This window comes from Amphiura filiformis, chromosome 20, assembly GCF_039555335.1.
Source record: "Amphiura filiformis chromosome 20, Afil_fr2py, whole genome shotgun sequence".
NCBI classification, from domain to species: Eukaryota; Metazoa; Echinodermata; class Ophiuroidea; order Amphilepidida; family Amphiuridae; genus Amphiura; species Amphiura filiformis.
In genome coordinates this window covers 10,929,868-10,949,869 of record NC_092647.1, presented here as the reverse complement: position 1 = coordinate 10,949,869, position 20,002 = coordinate 10,929,868, and the positions used below count along the sequence as shown (strand labels likewise).

The 20,002-nt window shown below is 38.5% G+C and overlaps 1 protein-coding gene across 3 annotated transcripts; it reads right to left on the bottom strand.

Moving 5' to 3' along the window:
* Positions 1 to 2,769: 2,769 nt before the first annotated feature.
* Positions 2,770 to 19,958, bottom strand: LOC140142791 (methionyl-tRNA formyltransferase, mitochondrial-like). Of its 3 annotated transcripts, none has more exons than XM_072164792.1 (11): positions 19,853 to 19,958; positions 15,267 to 15,734; positions 14,301 to 14,352; positions 13,300 to 13,481; positions 11,241 to 11,363; positions 10,124 to 10,226; positions 9,594 to 9,669; positions 7,708 to 7,796; positions 6,801 to 6,873; positions 6,062 to 6,144; positions 2,770 to 5,096 (listed from the first exon to the last, which is right to left on the bottom strand). In XM_072164792.1, coding segments are annotated over exons 1-11 (1,368 nt in total). In that variant the 5' UTR covers positions 19,855 to 19,958; the 3' UTR covers positions 2,770 to 4,979. The 3 variants fall into 3 exon arrangements, with proteins under 3 accessions (XP_072020893.1, XP_072020894.1, XP_072020892.1); XM_072164793.1 differs by lacking the exon at positions 19,853 to 19,958 and adding an exon at positions 17,237 to 17,381; XM_072164791.1 differs by lacking the exon at positions 19,853 to 19,958 and adding an exon at positions 17,244 to 17,380.
* Between the last annotated feature and the right edge of the window lie 44 nt (positions 19,959 to 20,002).

The window sequence follows — 20,002 nt, the reverse complement described above, 5'->3', positions numbered from 1 at the left end:
TTTGCAAAACGTAGACCTAATTGAAGGCATTTGGTGGACCATTTTGGCACTATTATTGTGTAAAATTTTAGTTTGAAAAAGCCGAAAATTTGTGAAATGATGACCCAATTGAAGCATTCGCGAACAAGTTTTCACTGATCATGCTAAATGATTACTTTAAACAATAAGTGCCGAGCGTCCAAAGCCTGCCTTTGGAAGTGACGCCATATTTTTTCATTTGATCTACCACAAAGGCCCTTATTTTTCAATTTGCACTTCTACTTTCACTTATCACTGATTTTATTACTTATTGTGAAATCCATTTAGAAGTTAGAACTAGAAATTCAATGTTCGATGCTTGGCTCTCGCCCAAAGACTCTCCTCCGTATGTCATATTCTCACCCATGCCTCCTAATTTAGATCCAAACGGTCCGACTCTCACCCACTTGAACACTTTGCTCTCACCAAATGCCGAAAATCATGCTCTCAATCAATGACCCCATTATTTTCTCTCACAGAATGCCCCTTACTGTGAAAGTGTCAGCCCTACACTTACAGCCATTTTATTTTGAACTGCCTTCCCCTCCCAGTCTAAAGCAGAAGTGGAAGACCAACCTCTCTATGTATACCCAGGGGACAATTTATGAGAGGATACCTTAAGAACCATTTTTGGAACCTTTTACTTTAGAGTGCATGATTTGATCAGGAGTATTAAGGGCATCAACGTGGGCTGGAAAATGCATATGACCAATAAGGAATTGTATGGGGACATTCCACCTGTGACCTCAAAAATCAGCACAAGACGGCTATACGGTTTGCGGGACACTGTAAGAGAGCCAAAGGGAGGATTACATCTGATCTGGTAACATGGAAGCCCACCCAAGGAAAACGAACCAAAGGATGTCCCAAGAAGACCTTTGTGGACCTGCTTCAACAAGACACAGGATATACAGTGGCAGAAATTGAGACCAGCATGCAGGACAGGAGGTTATGGCGAGCCATCATTGATGCCCGACAGCAAGAGTCGACGGAGTAAGAGTAAGTAAGATTAAGGGCATAACCATAACAGAAGTACTATTCCATGTATGCCTTTTCCTTTCTAAAACTTTGACAGTGTCTTTCCCGGGATATGGAAGCTTTTAGGCCTCATTAACTGCTAAATTGTTGGTCTACATATAATTATTTAGAATGGCAAAGACTTGATAAATCCATCTGCGAGATCAAATTTTGGAAAATTTATAGAGAAAATCCAACAAAATTTAACAACAAAAAACAGATCCTAGATATTTTTATCTAGCTTTCAAAATTAATACAATTATTTTTTGTTATACGGCCCGAAAAAATGGGAGTAAAAAGTGTTTTTTTTTAATTTTCTCAAAACTGAGCATTTTGTCTTACCTCACAGATGGATTTGTCAAGTCTCTGCCATTCAAAACACGTATACTTTATATACTCTAAACCAACAATTTTGCAGTTATGAGGCCCAAAAGTTTCCATAATTCCAGGGTTAAGACTAACCTTAACCTTGAAACATTTATGAAGAGTCAAGTTCTAAAATATATCACACAAAATTCCGTCTTGTGTATTAAATGTTGGATTTTTTTTATTTTCTCCATTTGTTAGAAGCACTTGTTGATTACAGAAAACATTAAACTCTCTTACATACACAACTGAGAGAGTATACAATGTAGTAATATCATCTTGAAATTCAATCTACAGGGTGTCTCTGAAAGAACTGTATCGTCCGAAACTGATTTTTTTTGTATTGTAATGCATAAACCAAACATAACTAAATAGCCGATAGGCCTACGGTTGATGAGGAAAATGCCAGCTATCACATACTTTTTGAATTTTGACAATTCACCGCTCCATTTTTGAAATAAAAGAATTTTACAAAACTACCTAATTTGTTCCAGGGAGTCATTTATCTAGGCCTATCAATTCACAATGTTTAGCACTCCATATACAGATCATCGATTGATATTTGAATTTGTGGAAAGGTTTGAAAATAAGGGTGTTTCCTAAAATGCTTATATTTAAAGAACGGTGTGACCGGTTGTTAAAATTCAAAAAGTATGTGATAGCCGATTTTTTCCTTAACCACACCAGTTATTTACTTTTATATCCCTCATTAATATATTCTCGTTCATTCATTGGTTAAACGAGTATCATGTGACCAAAAATAGTTTTGCTATTTTGCAAACTTGTTAAAAAGCCGATTGAGGAGGGAACGGGGTACTATTCAAAGTACTATCTCCCGGGGAAATAGTTTTACTATCTCCCTCTGAGCGCGTCCCGGAGTGCGTATGACCTCATAACCGCGTCGCAGTTCCTAGTGGTCAGTGCAACTCGCCATATACACGGGATATCAGTACCGGTTCCGGGGTATTAATGTGTAGCAATTCGTTTTGTCTTGCGAAGCACACAAGCAGCACAGAAGTGCAGCTAAAATACGGCGGTTTAATGGCATAAATCTGAGTTACAAGAACATGGTTACTCGTTTCACGGCGGTATTGTAGAGGTTACAACAGCTTACAACGTTTTCACGGTAAGCTTTAGTCACTCAACTGTGTGCGTGCTTTGTGCATTCAATCAAAACAAAGCCTTGACTAGGCCTAGGCCTAGCCTACATTTATGCCTAGGCCTATGCCTTGTGTTTAATGAATAAAGAATATATTAATGAAGGATATAAAACAAATATTTACTGCTCTAAATTCGCGATCTGGTGGAATCTATTGGTCCCCGAGGTGAACTGGAGACCGTGAGCCTACTATTTTCCCTCGACCTGGCGGTCTCTGGAAAATAGTAGGCTCACGGTCTCCAGTTCACCGAGGGACCAATAGATTCCACCAGATCCCTCATGAGCAGTAAATATTTGTATAATATTTAATTGTGGTGTTAAAAGGGCATTTCGTGATCCACAGCCTCGTCCCCCCCCCCACTTTTCTCAAAAAAAGTTTTTTATACCACTGGATACCTCTGGCTACATAATGTTTATGTACCAAATATTTCTTGCAGATTAATTTGTTTAACAAAGATATCGTGAAATTTGAATTTCGTTCTGGTATACCAGAACGAAATTACAACAGTATAGCCTATGGAGCAGTGTAATACACATAATCATGCATAACTCACAAAAGCAAAATCAGAATCAACTGAAATTTTGGGAATAAGCTTTTTTAGTGGATATCTACTGAAAAATGATGCTAGGATCATGAAATACTCCTTTAAAATACCTAAAAAATTAAGTTTCCGACAATACAGTTGTGTCAGGAACACCCTGTAGCTTCAAAATCTGATTGCTAAAATTCCTAAGTTGCAGAAAATTATGACTTCCAATTATTTCAAAACCACCAATATTTTGGGTACAAAACTGATGCAATGAATATGATTACTGTTGCATGGCAATCCTTAATTCCAATCAGATATTTCTGAACTGATCAACTGCTGATAAGGTCTATATTCTCCGGCTTAGAATTTCTGTCTGTATGAAGAATTCAGATGCAAAAAGAGATATTCATTTTTCTTGATTTGAGATATAAGCAATTATTACTTGTTAAATATAAAGAACATAAGAAAATTTGTGCTGTTTTTGATCATAGTTTCAAAAATATACAGTGGATTTTTTTAATGTGGGGCGTCAATTACAAGCTACAATCTTGGAAAAAAGTACTTTGAACGCTTAGCACACTCTGTCGAAATTATGCGTGCAGAATTTCTTATGATCATGGAAATGACATATATTGTGTTTGGAAACAAACATGACACCTACAAGCTATCTATTGATGTTGGAACAGATTTGGAAACTGCTCAAGACAATGGCATTTTTCAACATTGCATGGGGAGAGGGGGTAACAGTTTTCTGTTTTTTACACACAAGCGTTCCAAGACTTATTTCCAAGATTGTAACATTATTACAGTGGCGTAGCTAGGTGTTGTGGCACCCGGGCAAGGATGTATAATGGCGCCCGCACCCATTTTTAAAACCGTAGCGAAAATGTGCAAAAATACCACTTTAATGAAATTTGATTACTATAAAGTTAAATTTCGGTCTTAAATTGATCTTTCAAATGACTATCTGCGCTGAAATGTGTGTGAAGCGCGCAAAAAAAAAAAGACTTTTACCGCTTGGAGGGGGTGCCGAATTGATTGTTTTTTATCCACTGTCATTTCGGCGCCCCCCTAAATGTGGCACCCGGGGCACGTTCCCCCGCCCCCCTAGTTACTCACTGCATTATTAGAGTACATGTTGGGGGCCATAATGCAAGAAGTTTACATTGTTTATACCGACCTTTGCATCTGAACACTTCACATGCAATATTGAGTATGCTTAAGATATCTGGTGGGGGCAGGCTATTTATCATCCACATATAAAAAAGCAAGTAAAAGGAAATTTTTTCATGACTGTGCATGATACACAAGTATCTCGCTTAGCAAAAATAGCAAAAACTTGGTAAAAAGGGTACCATCGCACAGTTTTTACTTGAAAACGGTAGCTAAACTCTGCACCATAATGCCGACAAAAATCAGCTGAGATGAAGGTAAAATTCTGGGTGAAATTGTACACAAAATTCCTGCAAACGTGTGATTTTTCATTGGTTCTTTTCGTCAGGCCTCTTGACACTTTTTTGACTACTTACCAGCAGTTTTATGCGTGTCCATTGCAACTCATAAAAGTAATATACTTGCTTAGGGTAAGAAAAATGTGCCGTACTTGCTTTGGGTCCATTTAACATATAAAAATACTTGCTTTGGGTACTTTTTGAAAGTCCTTGTACGTGGGTGATCAGGGATCAAAGGCCACAAAAAGCCTGAACAAGCCCGATAACAGCGTAAAAATGACCAGAATGGCCCTAAAACAGGCTGAGAATAGAAGAAATTGCGTATATCTGGACAACAAAAAAGCCTGAAAACTTACATCCCTGGTGATATACAACTTGAAATACAAGTGTCCCCCCGTTTGAGCTCAAACTTTACAGGTGACTAGTTCAAATCCATCATCAACTAAAATATTGTATTTCAGCACTAGATGATGAAAGATAACCATTGAAAAATTCCCTAGCTGAGAGTCTCTGTCTGTATGCAATGGTTATGTGTTGAAATCCTACCCAGCCATCCTATAACAATGAAAGAGAGAGAGAGAGAGAGAGGGTAAAGTGAAAGATTAGCAATTATTATTTATATCAGGCTTTTGAGCGATACAATAAAACTGTATATTGTACAATATTTCCAAAATACCCGGATGCAATACAATATTTCTTGAATATTGTACGCGTATCGCGTACGCGTTACCATGGTGACTGCACCAACACGCGTCATGATACAACAGCACAACAATGCACTACAGACATCGTAACGCCTCACAGGAGATTTCGTACTGTGTAAACAAGTAAAATCACAAACTTAATTCGTGGCAATTCTGGATGATGATAACCTTTTTTAGGAAATATAGTCCACATCTACAAATAAACCTATATATAATTATTCCGAAATTGTCTTTGGAGAGAGCAGAAAACAAGAGAGCAGAAAACAAGAAAGCCAAAAGGTAAGCTTACATTACAATACACAGTGGTTAAACCCGGTGGCTAGGTAAGCTTAAATTTTCATTTTACTGCATAGAAAAAGCCTGATATAAATAATAATAATAATATTGAATGGTTTATTTTCGTGTGATACAAGAATATATTGCACTCGATAGAAAAATATTCTTGTATCACACTCAAAGCCATTTAATATTATATAAATATTTCCATGCATTATTACAATAGGCTATAATATTCCAGTTGGGGACAGTGATGCAACAGCCTAAGGCTTCTAATCATAATTGCGAGGTCATGATTTCGAGTCCCCTTGGTATCAACTGTGCACTTAAAGAAATCTCTAAACCCCTATTATTCAGTGCTGGAAAGGTAACAAACTCGCTGTGGAGGTGGTGTAGTGAAGCCCACCTCCACAATTTTCTATGGAGGGTTTTTCTGCTTCGCACTTCTATAATTATATTTTTGTGGTTAAGAATTATTTTGCATTGATAAAAGGTGTGACAACAGCCCTATTTGACAGGACTAAAATAATGTATACTTACCCTACATTTGATACAAATTAAATCAACTTCTTTATGATAACAAATCTGCCCTTCCGTTGCACTGCTATGTTTGGTGGACAAATCTAGACATAAAAACAAATATAATAGAAATTATGGGTCACAGCGATATGTCAGATGGGGGAGGATTCCCAGATAACTCAAAGAAAAAAAGGAAATATTTCTTGTTTGTAATTACTGTTTAAATATGAACATATTGAGTAAACACCTTACTTTTGAATTTAAATTAGTGTAATTTTGTGTGCGCTTCGTGTGAAATGAATCCAATGCAATGTGTTTCAACTTTCACTTCAAATAGTGTTGAAACTGAAAACATTTGTGTACTACACATACAGACATCTGGGTAAAATTGAGAACAGGTGCTCATTGGGCAATTTTTTTCTTTGCCCCCGCCCAACCCCCCCCCTCCATGGGTCAACACAGTTGCAGTTTTATGAAACTGGCTATTTCACAGACAGGGTGGGACTTGTATTCCAAGGAGGATATCATGCTCATGCACAGACTTTCAAAAGTATGCCTATACGAGTATTTTCCTGGGGCTTCCATAATACGCTATACACAATTTGGTTCATGAGTACTGCTCTAAAACAGCAGAATTTACTGTTATTTTGCTAAGCAGTGCCATTTGAAATTCACACTCCCTGCATGGGAGATAAAATTGATGTCTTCCATAGGGGTGTATGGATTTCAACTGAAATAGCCCAGCTGATGTAAAACATACCTTTTATTTGTTCTGGATTGCACATGTTGCCTAGTACGACATGCTGTCCTTTCCATCTGGTGTGCAAAGGGATCTATATTATATATAAAGGAAGAGAATATAAATACACACATGCATTGTTATTACCCAGTATCTATGGGGTATTCAGAGATTTAGGGTTAAAGGTCAGAAAGGACATGCTGTCCTTTCCATCTGGTGTGCAATGGTATATTATACATAAAGGAAGAGAATATAAATACACACATGCATTGTTATTACCCAGTGTCTGTGGGGGATTCAGAGATTTGGGGTTAAAGGTCAGAAAGGACATGCTGTCCTTTCCATCTGGTGTGCAAAGGTATCTAATTATACAAAAAGGAAGAGAATATAAATACACACATGCATTGTTATTACCCAGTGTCTATGGGGTATTCAGAGATTTAGGGTTAAAGGTCAGTAAGGACATGGTGTCCTTTCCATCTGGTGTGCAATGGTGTCTAATTATCTCACACGTTGGCGTGATGCGATATTTTGCATCCATGTGTGAAGGACTCAATGGATTTGCCACTTTAAAATTGGTCATAAAGAGCGGACATAAATTGCATTCAAACATGATTTAATGGATGAAGTGTTTAAGAATGATCATAAAAGTACTGTTTTGAGACCCAACCGTAAGATTTTGCACAGAACAACTTCCATGTTATATCAGGTGCTAGAGACACGGCTGGGTCTCAAAACAATACTTTTATTCTCTAATTCTACATGGGCAGAACAGAGATCTGAACCAGTTCTAACTCTGACCTCATGAACCAAGCTTTGTAAATCTTAAATAGGACAGAAGCTTAGCTGATATGACCCCTGGGTAAAGTTTGGGTTGGTAGTAATTATTGCATACAGAAATAAAATAGAGATTCAACAAAACACTTACTAAAAAACTAACAGCTCTGTATTGTCTACATATATCTTCCACGGATTTGGACCAATTTATTTCTGCATATTCTGAGGACAGCTTACCACCTGAAAATAAAAAATATAACATTGATGAAACATCAGCACAAAGATGCATCTGACCCAGGACTCAGCGGTACTAAGACGTATGTCCATTAGCTGATATATGAATGAGTGCATCTAGATAACCCATGGCTCAACGGCACAAAGATGTATGTCCATTAGCTGCTATATGGATGGTTGCATCTAGATAACCCATGGCTCAGAGGCACAAAGACACATGTCCATTAGCTGCTATATGGATGATTGGATCTAGATAACCCATGGCTCAGTGTCACAAAGACATATGTCCATTAGCTGATATATTGATGATTGCATCTAGATAACCCAGGGCTCAGCGGCACAAAGACATATGTCCATTAACTACTGTATGGATAATTGCATCTACATAACCCATGGCTCAGCAGCCCATGGTATATGAATGATTACATCTAGATAACCCAGAGCTCAGTGGCACAAAGGCATATATCCATTAGCTGCTATATGAGTGATTACATCTAGATAACCCAGGACTCAGTGGCACAAAGATGTATGTCCATTAGCTGCTATATGGATGATTGCATCTAGATAACCCATGGCTCAGTGGCACTAAGACATATGTCCATTAGCTGCTATATGGATGATTGCATCTAGATAACCCAGAGCTCAGAGGCACAAAGACATATATGTCCATTAGCTGCCATATGGATGATTCCATCTAGATAACCCCTGGCTCTGTGGCACAAAGACATATGTCCATTAGCTGCTATATGAATGATTGTATCTAGATAACCCCTGGCTCAGTGACACAAAGACATATGTCCATTAGCTGCTATATGAATGATTGCATCTAGGTAACCCATGACTCAGTGCCACAAAGATGTATGTCCATTAGCTGCTATATGGATGATTGCATCTAGATAACCCAGGGCTCAGTGGCACAAAGATGTATGTCCATTAGCTGCTATATGGATGATTGCATCTAGATAACCCAGGGCTCAGTGGCACAAAGATGTATATCCATTAGCTGCTATATGGATGATTGCATCTAGATAACCCAGAGCTCAGTGGCACAAAGACGTATGTCCATTAGCTGCTATATGAATGATTGCATCTAGGTAACCCATGACTCAGTGCCACAAAGATGTATGTCCATTAGCTGCTATATGGATGATTGCATCTAGATAACCCAGGGCTCAGTGGCACAAAGACATATGTGACACGATCAAGGGGAATGAGTCGGATGTCGCTATTATTGATTTTGAGATATTGGCAAATAAAGTGTTAAAATTCTTTTGTTTTATATTGTTTTCAGCGATTGATAAATTGATGCAACTTTGCAAAGAAAAGTCGTATCAACGTGGCGTTTTCTGTTTCTGAAAGCTCTAAATGTCCTCTTTAGAAACATGTGTAAAACTCATGTTGTAGTGAGGGATCAACATTTAACCACATATTGCCTCAGGCAAAACTCACTTCTTGGGTACTAAATACCACACACGGTCATTTTTATGTAACTCATTGACCCATTTGTGTTATATACTGCCTCTAGCTATAATGACATCCTAGTGATCTGGTCAACTCATTGACAAATACCAACAGGGCCTAGATTTCGTCTTGGTTTGCGAGAATCAAAATCCATCAAAGTCACTGCGCTTACTGTATGATAGAATGAGAGAAGTTGATTCACGCAACTGAATCTTACAAGAATCATTACGAGAATTGATTCTGTGATTCTCGTCAAAATCTAGCCTGACCAACCTCAGGAGGATATTCAATTTTTGATCAATTCTCTTCAGGTAGTGAAACCTAATGATAAAGCACACTTACCATATGTTGCCCCATCTTCTGTTTGAGGTCTTTCTTGGCTGGTAAATGTTGGCAAATCCCTGAGAACTTCTAGTAACTGTAAACAGAGAAGAAGGCAAATAAATCATTGTCTGTTTCACATACTGTCATACCCCAAAAGGCTGCCCTTGGTGATTTTTTTCATTATTGTTATACAATTCTGTTGAGATGCACTGTAAAGGTAACTTTATATATCACAATATTACACCTCATGATCATTCATGAAAGAGAGAAGCATGGTCAAATATCAAATAATAATACAAAATGCAGCAATAAAAATAAAAATCACACAAGCAACCTTTTGAAATTAAGACAGTATGCGATGCCGACGACAAAATATAGTCAATTATTAAAATGGGCTATGCCATTTGAAATCCACACAACCCTAAGAAAGAAATGACCTTGATCTCCCACACTATATTTGAAATTCACAGTCTCTGTGTGGAAGATTAAGGTCATGTCTTAAATAGGGGGGTGTATGGAGTGAACTGTAATAACCAATTGAGGCTTACCATATTAGCTCCTATATCTGCTAATGTAGTACACAAGGACTGAGATGTACAATCTGTTGGTACGGACACAGTTTTCTGATGAAGTACTGGGCCAACATCAAATCTATGGGGAATACAAAATGACTGAATAAATTATACAATATAATCTAGGCCATACAATATGCATTGCTTGAGTGTTACAAGTGTGATTGTAGAGTCTGTTGGTATGAACATAGTCTTCTGATGTAGTACTGGGCTAACATCAAATCTATATGGAATTGAAAAAGTAAAAATAAATACAAAATGACTCAATAATTATATACAATGTAATCTAGGCCATGCAATATGTAAGGGTTGCGTGTTACACTGGATTCATATTTCATGCCGCTTGCCACCGAGTGGTGTGATGCTTCATCATGCCCCTTGCACTTTTCTGCAAGCGGAGCAGCACGCCACTGAGCGGCAGTGGCATGACTTCGAAAGCCAATGTTACCACTCAGCTACCCTCTGTGCTCATTGGCCAAAAACATATCTTGTTCTCATATTTCAGAGTGGCACCACTTGATTTGAATTGAAATGAACTCCAAGCGATAAAGTATGGTGGAATGATCGATATATAGGCTTGCATTTCTGGTGCAGTGAAGCAAAATAGTCATCAGAGTGGCAAAGCAGCAAGTGGCTAAAGTTTGTTCGGTTTATATAAGGCGGAAAAAATAAGACTCATAACACTGTGTATTGATATTGAATGGCATGCATGCAGTTGGACGCAATGCTTACGCTAGTTGTGCGTTACATAATGCGAGACTGGCGCACGCTTATGTAAATTTACGTGCACGTGAGTTGGGACTTTTTTGACGCGCGCAGTAACAAAAGCCGAATAATTAACGCCTTATATAAACCAAACAAACTTTAAGATGGGATTTGGCTATTCCAGTTGAAATCCATACACCCCCTATGGAATACATTGCCTTAATCTTCCACACAGGGGGTGAAGATTACAAACTGAGTCACTCATTCAGGTAATTATATTTGAAATTCACACTCCCTGTGTGGAAGATTATGGTCACGTCTTCCACAAGTGGTGTATAGATTTCAACCAGAATAGCCAAAGTTTTGGCTTAATTTTTGTTGTTATTACCTTTTTGGTAGAAGTTTCATGATGGTGACACCAGTCTCTGCATCGTTGTTGAGTATAGTGTGAATAATAGGAGCAGCACCTCTCCATCTGGGTAAGAGACTTGGGTGGACATTGAGGACACCACTGGGAGAAAAAATAAAGTAAAGGGATTTAATGAATGACACCTTAGTCTGTTTTACCGGAGACTTGACAGTGAATCAAAATTGTTCATTTTTGATACATTTTTTTAATACAGCGTGTCCCAAAAGTAACTTAACATTGTGAATTTGCCATATCTCAAATATTTCCTACTTCATACCAAAATGGATAACATATTCACATAGATTGGTCTTTTAGAATTATTCTGATACCAAAACAGCATTATTGACGACCCTGGACCATACTGTGCGACTGTACATATGTGTGTATCAAACCCACAAAAGCAAGCTCATTATGTTTTTTGTTCAATCATATGAATGATGTGCTTCCCTGAACGATAGAGTTGGTTCACTCACTGCACACACTAGATTTAGATATGAACATTCATGGATTACATGGCCCAACGTAAGCGTGACTGCTGTTTTAGATTATAAATAGGATATATTGACAATATATATTGACAAGTATGTCACCGATTTTAAATATCTTGGTTCCATGATGGGCTCTAGCACCAGTGACCTCTCCCGACGGAAGGCGCTTGCTTGGTATGCATTTTGGAAACTGGAGCATCTGTGGAGAAGTCCAACAATCACTGTTGCAACAAAAGTCAAGCTGTTTAACACCACTTGTGTTACAGTATTGCTCTATGGCTGTGAGTCCTGGGTGATATCTACTGATATGGAAAATAAGATCAACGCTTTTGGTACATCATGTTACAGGATAATGCTGAACATCAAGCGCACCGACCATGTTAGTAATGAAAGGGTCTATGCCATCACCAACACTGTGCCTCTTATCAACTCTTGTCAGATCACGACAACTTCGATTCCTGGGACATATCCTGAGGATGCAGGAAGATGAACCATGCAGAAGATATGCTCTCTACACCCCATTACATGGTAAAAGAAGACCTGGAAGGCAAAGAACATCCTACTTGTCTTATGTGCAAAAACTGTTGGGGATTTCGACAACTTTCTACTGCCAGATGCCATTGCCACTTTGGCTTCAGATCGTAGTACATGGAGAAACTTTGTAGTCGCCTGCTTCGCAGCCGAATGAAATGAAATTGACAATATTAAACTTTACTTTAAAACAGTTGAAGTGAAGATGAATTTCCTATAGATCAACGGATTCAGATCTTGTGGTTCTTTGCCGAGACAAAGTCGGACAAACTCACTCAAGCAAAGTTTAAGGAACATTTTAATGTAAATTATGCACCCAGCTGAAATACAATCCAGCAACTAGTGCAGAAATTCCTATCAACTGCATCTGTTCATGATCTATCTCGGGCAGGACGTGGAAGAACAAGAAGATCGGCTACAAATATCAATGTCATACGAAGAACGGTGGCGAAAAGCCCAAGACGATCAGTACGCCGACTTTCAATGGAGAACAACGTACCGCGTACAACTGTTCATCGAATCCTCAGAAAAGATCTTAAGCAGTTTCCATATAAAATCCAGATAAAACACAAAATGAAGATTACGCATTGAAAACAAACAAACAATTAAACAAACATAGCAAAATTAAGCAAAACAGATTTTAAAACAATAACACGTTATATCGTGATGTCACGTCTCAAATGACGAGACTTATTTTGCGTTTCTAAAAGTGGGTTTAACGGTACGGTAGATATCCGTTAATTTCATGCCAAAGGGTCATGACCACATAGGCATGTTTGGTATCATAACATTTCTAAAAGAATTATCTACATACTGTGCAATTTTTGTAACAACACCATTAACCCAACGCATTAACGCAAGTTATGGCAAGTTTACAATGTTAAGTTACTTTTGGGACACCCTGTACTATAAAAACCAAAGATTTAAATATAAAAAGTAAAATCATGTCCCTTTTGTTAAATAAACAGTAATTCTTGCAACATATGAAAATGTTACTCCAAATAATTGAGCTTTCTTACTGTGAGAAACTGTTGATTATCTTGCCAGGAATGAGATGTCCAAATGATGCTACAACACCCAGATCATAACCTTTGACCTCTTCTTTCATAGGCCAATAGTAAACTTTCAAGCCATTCTGCTGTGCATATTGCAGTACAGGAGAAATGATTCGGTCATCTTTCTTTCGCCTTTTCTTTATGTACTGAAAGCGGAACATAAAAGTATGTTAGTGCAAGATATCCGGAAATGGGCTATTCCTGTTGAATCCACACACCCCCTATGGAAGACATGACCTTGATCTTCCACACAGGGTGTGTAGACTTCAAATAGAGTTGCCCTATCAGGTAACCCCATTTGAAATTCACACTCCCTATGAATGTCATATCTTCCATCGTGGGTAGTGTGGATTTAAACTGGAATAGCATGTTTTTCAGTTGATTGAAAGTGACTGTCAGCAAAAAAAAATATTGATCTTGTGATGAAAACTTTTCTCTAAGGCACAATGCCTAATTTGGTCCTATATATAGTGCTATCGGTGGCCCGAACCATACCGATGGCTCTTTCTATCAAACCCTGAACGTTTGAATGAAGCATTCATTTTTTATTCATATATGAAAAACGATATAACCATGCAAAATGTTAATCATTTTGCTTGATACAATTAATTACATTATTATGTTGAGATGAATCCAAGTGTGTGAAAATATTGGATCGAAAACATAATAGTGATAAAATTGATGCTTTACGCCCAATATTTATTGGTCTGCTATGAGTTTTAAAATATTGGACTCGACTACGCCTCGTCCAATATTTCAAAACTCATAGCTCGACCAATAAATATGGGCTCAATCGATCCAATTTTATATCATAATCAGGGTGTGATCAGTACCTTATCTGGTAACGATGTGCTATAGGACCAAATTTGGTGTGGTACCTAAAGGAAAGACAGGCTTTCTGTTTCAAGAGAGGAGAGGAGAGAAGAAAAAGAAGATACTTAGCATTACAGGCTAGCAATATTTACCTTGCTTTGTGGTACAACTACATCTAACTGCTGGATCAAACCGTTAGAGCATCTGCAACAAGATAAGGTCAAAGGTGAAATATCATTACTGCTCTTGTGTACTGATAACTATAACATTTTATACCATGATATGGCAGTGACGTGAACTGACGTCAATGCATTGAGGCAGCTGTTTCCACAGCATTTTCAGCGAAAAGTAGCTATTTGAAGCTGCACTCAATAAAATGTGCACTGATGTCACTGCCACGTGTTGAATGTTTTTTCACTGCAGACTTAAAATGGCTTGTGATGAATCATAACAGGCCTGATGTACTATAGGCAAAGTGTGCTGCACCTAATAAATTATAAGGCCTTCACAAAGTTTAGTATAACATGCTCAATCTGAGGCTATTGATCATGATGGATGTGTTGATATTACGCTTTATTCCATCCAGTATGCGTATTGTTATAGAGGGCCATACTACGGGCTGTATGCATTGTAATGTACAAAAAGTAGCCTGGGTTCGGAACAGTATTGAGTAACCTCAGATCGTGCACTGTCTATAAGGTAAGTCTCAGCTTACTTTAGCCACAAAAAAAAAGGTTTTCGACCCGATGAAATTTTTTTTGAAAATGTTAAAATCCGATCTGCTGTCAGTCTGGGGTATTTCCGATTTTCAGGTTGCATGCTAAAGCCTAAAAAATTGTTTGATTGGCGTAAAACAAAAATTAGGGTAGGTTGGTCGGCAATTTTTATTTAAAAAAAATGTACACACATTTTAAGCTGTAAATCATGTACATAATAAAGGCTTTGGAACTTTTTTTTCTTTTTTTTAAAATTTTAATTTAATTTTTTTTTCCTATTTTTTTTGCCAAAAAATAAGAAAAGTCTAGGGTCTGGCCTATTTTTAGGGTCGATCGGGTTACGCCAATCAAACAATTGTTTTAGGCCTAATTAACTCATTTCAATTTCACACTTCATCTTACCTATTCTTATAAAGACTTTGTAGGCACGTCAAAGAGAAATAATCGGTTCCAAAGAACAGCACCTTCCATGATGGTTGCTTGCTTTCATCTAACACACTACTACTAGTGGTATACCATCTCCTCCCTGCATCAAGGCTCTTTGCTGCATCAAGTCTCCTTCCTCCATCAATATTTGATTTGCACTTTGTGTCTTGTAATTTCCCATTATCCAATGAGCATGAAAAGTGTCTTGTGGTTGTAGTCCTACAATTTTGCTTATGGAGCACGTTGACAGTTCTCCATCCACTAAAATTGATTTGTTTTAAAGTTCTCGATGAAGTGTGTGGACATATTTGGCAGTCTTTACTGAACAGCAAACATCTTGCTTCATTGGAGAATGTTGAATATTGGATGCATGTCGCTAGCCCTCTGGGCCAGATATTAACGTATGGAATTTTTGTTGGGAAGAGAATCTTCATTGTCATGTACCTAGTGTAGAGAATAAAGTTATACCGTAAAACCCCGTCTACAAGCATACTATAGTGTTTTTTATGAAAGCTAAATTAATTCGAAGCCAGCGTAAATATACATGTACCAATACAATAGATTGGTCTTAAAATAATACTTGTTTGTATATGCTTGGATCCGTAATTTATTTGCTCATACTCCATAAATGGCGCCTGGATTAATGTAGCTTTCATCAGAAGCACTTGCTTGTAGACGGGGTTTTACGGTATGTTAGTGATAGTCACCACAGACTATTACAGACGCAATTTCAATGAGAGCTGATCGTTCCACAGCATTAATCATCCGATGAGAGCTGATCGTTCCATGGGGTCACTTTCTCACGGTCTCACGCCAAGGTAGTATAATCTCACGCCAAGGTAGTAAAGCTCACGCTGGAAAATGAGTAAAATCTCACGCATCGTCATGAATAATTTGTTGTTCCTAACCCCCCCCCCCCCCCCCCCACCCCGCTTTTCACATTCTCGAGCGCCGTGGCTCAAATAATCATGGTACAAAATGAACATTGGAGTCTGGAAATCCCGGTACGTCTCTGTCTCACGCCAAGCAATTCCAAAAAGTTGACAGCCCTGCGTGACAGACAGTTCATTCATAAATTTCCACTAGGCAACAACATATCGCCTTAGCAGCCAATCAGAGACAAGTGCGTGCAACGCAGTAAATACGCGATGTATCCTTACAATACGTGCTAGTCAAAGGTTTACTGCATTTTAGTATAGTGCTTTTCATCAGTACCCTGTTTTCCATGGGTGACTGCAGGAACCCATGCCGTAGGGACAGGCACATCTGAGCGAGGGCGCTATTTATTTTACTTGATAATAAAGCCCTATGTAAATCTGTGCCATTTTGTACCACTGAAAACACCATTTTTGGAGAAAATGATGAATAAAACCAAAATGAATCGTTTTCAGATGCTCTAGTTTGCATTGACAACAGATTCAATGCTTTTAGGAAGCAGAATGCAACATTGACTTCACTTTTGAATATTTTTTTCTGTGAGATATGCCTTGGGGAAAATCACCGCTTTGGTCAAAAAGGGGTCAAAAGGGCATTTTGGGAAAAATTCTATTTTGACCCAAAATTCATCTTCTGACAAAAGGGAAACATGGTTTGACAAAAACTTTCATCCTTTTCACATAACAATTCCAGTTTACTTATTTGCTGGGAGAAAGCACTTTTTTGTTATCGCTTGGGAAAAATCATTGTTTTTGCCTAAAATGGGCACAAAATGGCCGAAAAATGGCAAAATTTGACCAAAATTAGCACATTTTTACCACCTTAAAAATTGAATTTTCATACAAAATTTCACAGATGTGTTGGAAATGATAACATACATAATATTCAACAAAAATTAGATAAAATTACAATGAAAACAAAAAATTGACAGGGTGGCACAAAAATTATCAAGTCCCCCCATGCACTCCTAAGACTAGTCTTATCAGAGAAAATGGCCCAATGTTCCTTACGTCTTACGTCTTACGTCTATCCTTGTCGGTAGGAATCTTCATCAGAAGTAACATCACCAACTTTGATAACAGTAGCCGACAGTAATTTCGTCATAACTTCACTTAGCAATACAGTAGAAGATTGGTTTTGGTGTCAAATTGTTTCTGAGAAGTTCTCTCTTCCAATAAACAACAATTCATGTCAATAGAATCAATTTGAAATTGTTAAGCCTGTCCCTATGGCCCATGGATTCGATCCATGTAAAGTTGTTTTCTTTAAACTTCCGTGGTCGTGCCTGTGCGTATCGCGTACACGAGCGTAAACACAAAAGCAATATTAAACAATCACGCTGATTGGCTGATCAATGCACTTGACAACAAGCCGGCTGACCCATTGGTCTTCGGTGCGGCGCGTAGTAGGCGGCCTTGTCACTTCTACGCGATCGCAATTCACCAGCGCGTACCCTATACCCGGACCACGGAAGTTTATATGTTCAGAACATCATACTAATTCACTTTCCCAATGGACTACCAAAACATGCCACCTTCGATGTACAGCTGTAATTTTCTCCCAAATATGTTTCACTTACCATTTCATGTTTGCTCAAGCTTGACCAGCACATGGTGAAGAATTTATAGAATCCATTTTCAACATGTATGTTCCTTCAAAATGACAATTTCATGTCAATATTCCCAGCAGCAGCTTCCTAAATGTCCAACTTTCATGAATTGATCAGAGATGTTATCATAGCATGTTCTGACCTTTATGACAATGTGCTTGGCCAAGCCTCCCAATTGCCATATCAACTCCCAACCACACTCATTGGGAGATGGCTTCTTCCCAAATGCAGGATAGGATGTTTTTTTCCATCTCATTCCTTGCACTGGCTGACCTATTCTTCAATACCATCTAGTGCAGAGAATAAGAACTATGCCTCAATATGATGATAATATGCACACATGTTCCAGATAATGCACAAATCAATTGTAGTCCCGGCCCCCCAGGGGGGCGGGGACCTACCCGGGGATGTAATTTTGGAAACTGTTACAAACATGTTACAGTCCCGGCTTAGTCCCCGCAGGGCAGGGCATTATTTCTGTGTACATCCCGGGGTACATCCCCGGCCAAGTCCCCGCCCCTAGCCCTGGGCACCATATTCGAAGTCCCCGCAAGTGTTTCCCCCGCATACGACCCGGCACAGTTGTGAGTACTCTTCTATTACGTCCCCGGTACACTCCCGGGTAGATCCCGCCTGTTTGAGAGGCATTACATCCCCATACACTCCCCACTACGTCGCACTGCGGGACACATTGAGCTGTTACATCCCGGCCAAGTCCCGGCTCGGACCTCATATTGCCAGGCCCCTGGGGGCCGGGACTACAATTGATTTGTGCATAATGATGCAACATTGCACACATCATTGCACATGCATGGCATGCTATGTCTTGAAATACCCTCCACTCAAGCATGCAAGCATTAACCAATGAGGAGTTAACATGTTGGCAATTTAGAAAGGGTTGCCATTTCATGCCTTTCTGCACACATTGGGGTGCTATGGATTAAATGCTCTGTGGACACACAGTGACTTTTTTATTGCTTGCACTGCCTTGGGCTGTATTGAGGTGTAATAATTGGAAATCATGATTTGGGGTTATGTTTTGGAATATACATTGAACATATACAGCTGAAATTTGACTGTGGATATTTAAACTTTCTAGAACAAAGTGAGTACAAATTGGGGATCATATTTTTCAGACATGGAATAAGGACTTTTAATGCAAGTTGAAAGTGGTAGGTATACAGGAATTTTTATAACTGGTGTAGTTATCATGTTTTGAAATATACACTCTTTGACAGCTCTCTCCGTGCCTGTTTGAATGCCTGGTAATACCATGTACCCATACACTAGGTATGGGTACATGAGACCAGGTACCGTATAGGAAGTTTAAAGAAAACAACTTTAGAAAGTAACTTGAACACACCTTCTTCTTGGGCTCTTGTTGAAGGAAAAAAAGTCCTTATGTAGCCCATCCAATTTCATCACAATACCCTTACTGCATAATCTATTATGGGGCCATGTTAATAAACAACTTTCTGCCAGAGAGCTCCCGTTCCATGGGTGAACTTGTTGTATGTCTTCTCTAGAGCTCTATCTATGCCATTCTTGAATTCATTGGTAGTCTTAGCATCCACTGTATTTGCAGGCAGTCCATTCCATGCGCTCACCACTCTATTGCTGAAAGAATTTCCTCTGATACGGAGTCTAGTGTGTTGTTTCTGCACCTTGAGGCTGTGACCTCTTGTTCCCGGCCTTGCTGTGCCATTTGAAAGATGGAGGCTGGATTGATGTCATTAATACCATGCATTATCTTATACATCTGTATCAAATCTCCCCTTAATCTTCTGTAGGTTAATGTGGGTAAATCAAGCTCTTTCAATCTCTCTTCATACGTCATCTCTTTCAGGTCTGCAACAATTTTTGTGGCTCTTGTAAAACTTGTAAAACTAAAAGCTTACATAACAAATTATAGCTTGCCTTGATTTTAATAGTGTTTAACTTCATGAAAGAAAGGCGAGTCACACACATGTAATCTCAAACTGTAAGGGCACATATGCTGACTCTTTCTGAAACTTACATTGACACGGTTTCATCAAATTAGTCTTATTTCACCACCAGTGAAACATTCACACAAAGTTGTCTCATGGGCGCATCCATGTTTGACTCGATCAATGCAAGAGTTATTTTGGTGACACATTTTGTGGGATTTTTAGTAAAAATGATAGAC

Coding starts and splice junctions, on each gene's coding strand:
- LOC140142791 (XM_072164791.1), bottom strand. CDS start 17,290: ATGTTACTTCTGATGAAGATTCCTACCGACAAGGATAGACGTAAGAC. Junction 9,670..10,123: donor CAGATATAGGAGCTAATATG/GTAAGCCTCAAT, acceptor CTCTGTTTACAG/TTACTAGAAGTTCTCAGGGA. Junction 7,797..9,593: donor AGAAGATGGGGCAACATATG/GTAAGTGTGCTT, acceptor TTTTATTTTCAG/GTGGTAAGCTGTCCTCAGAA.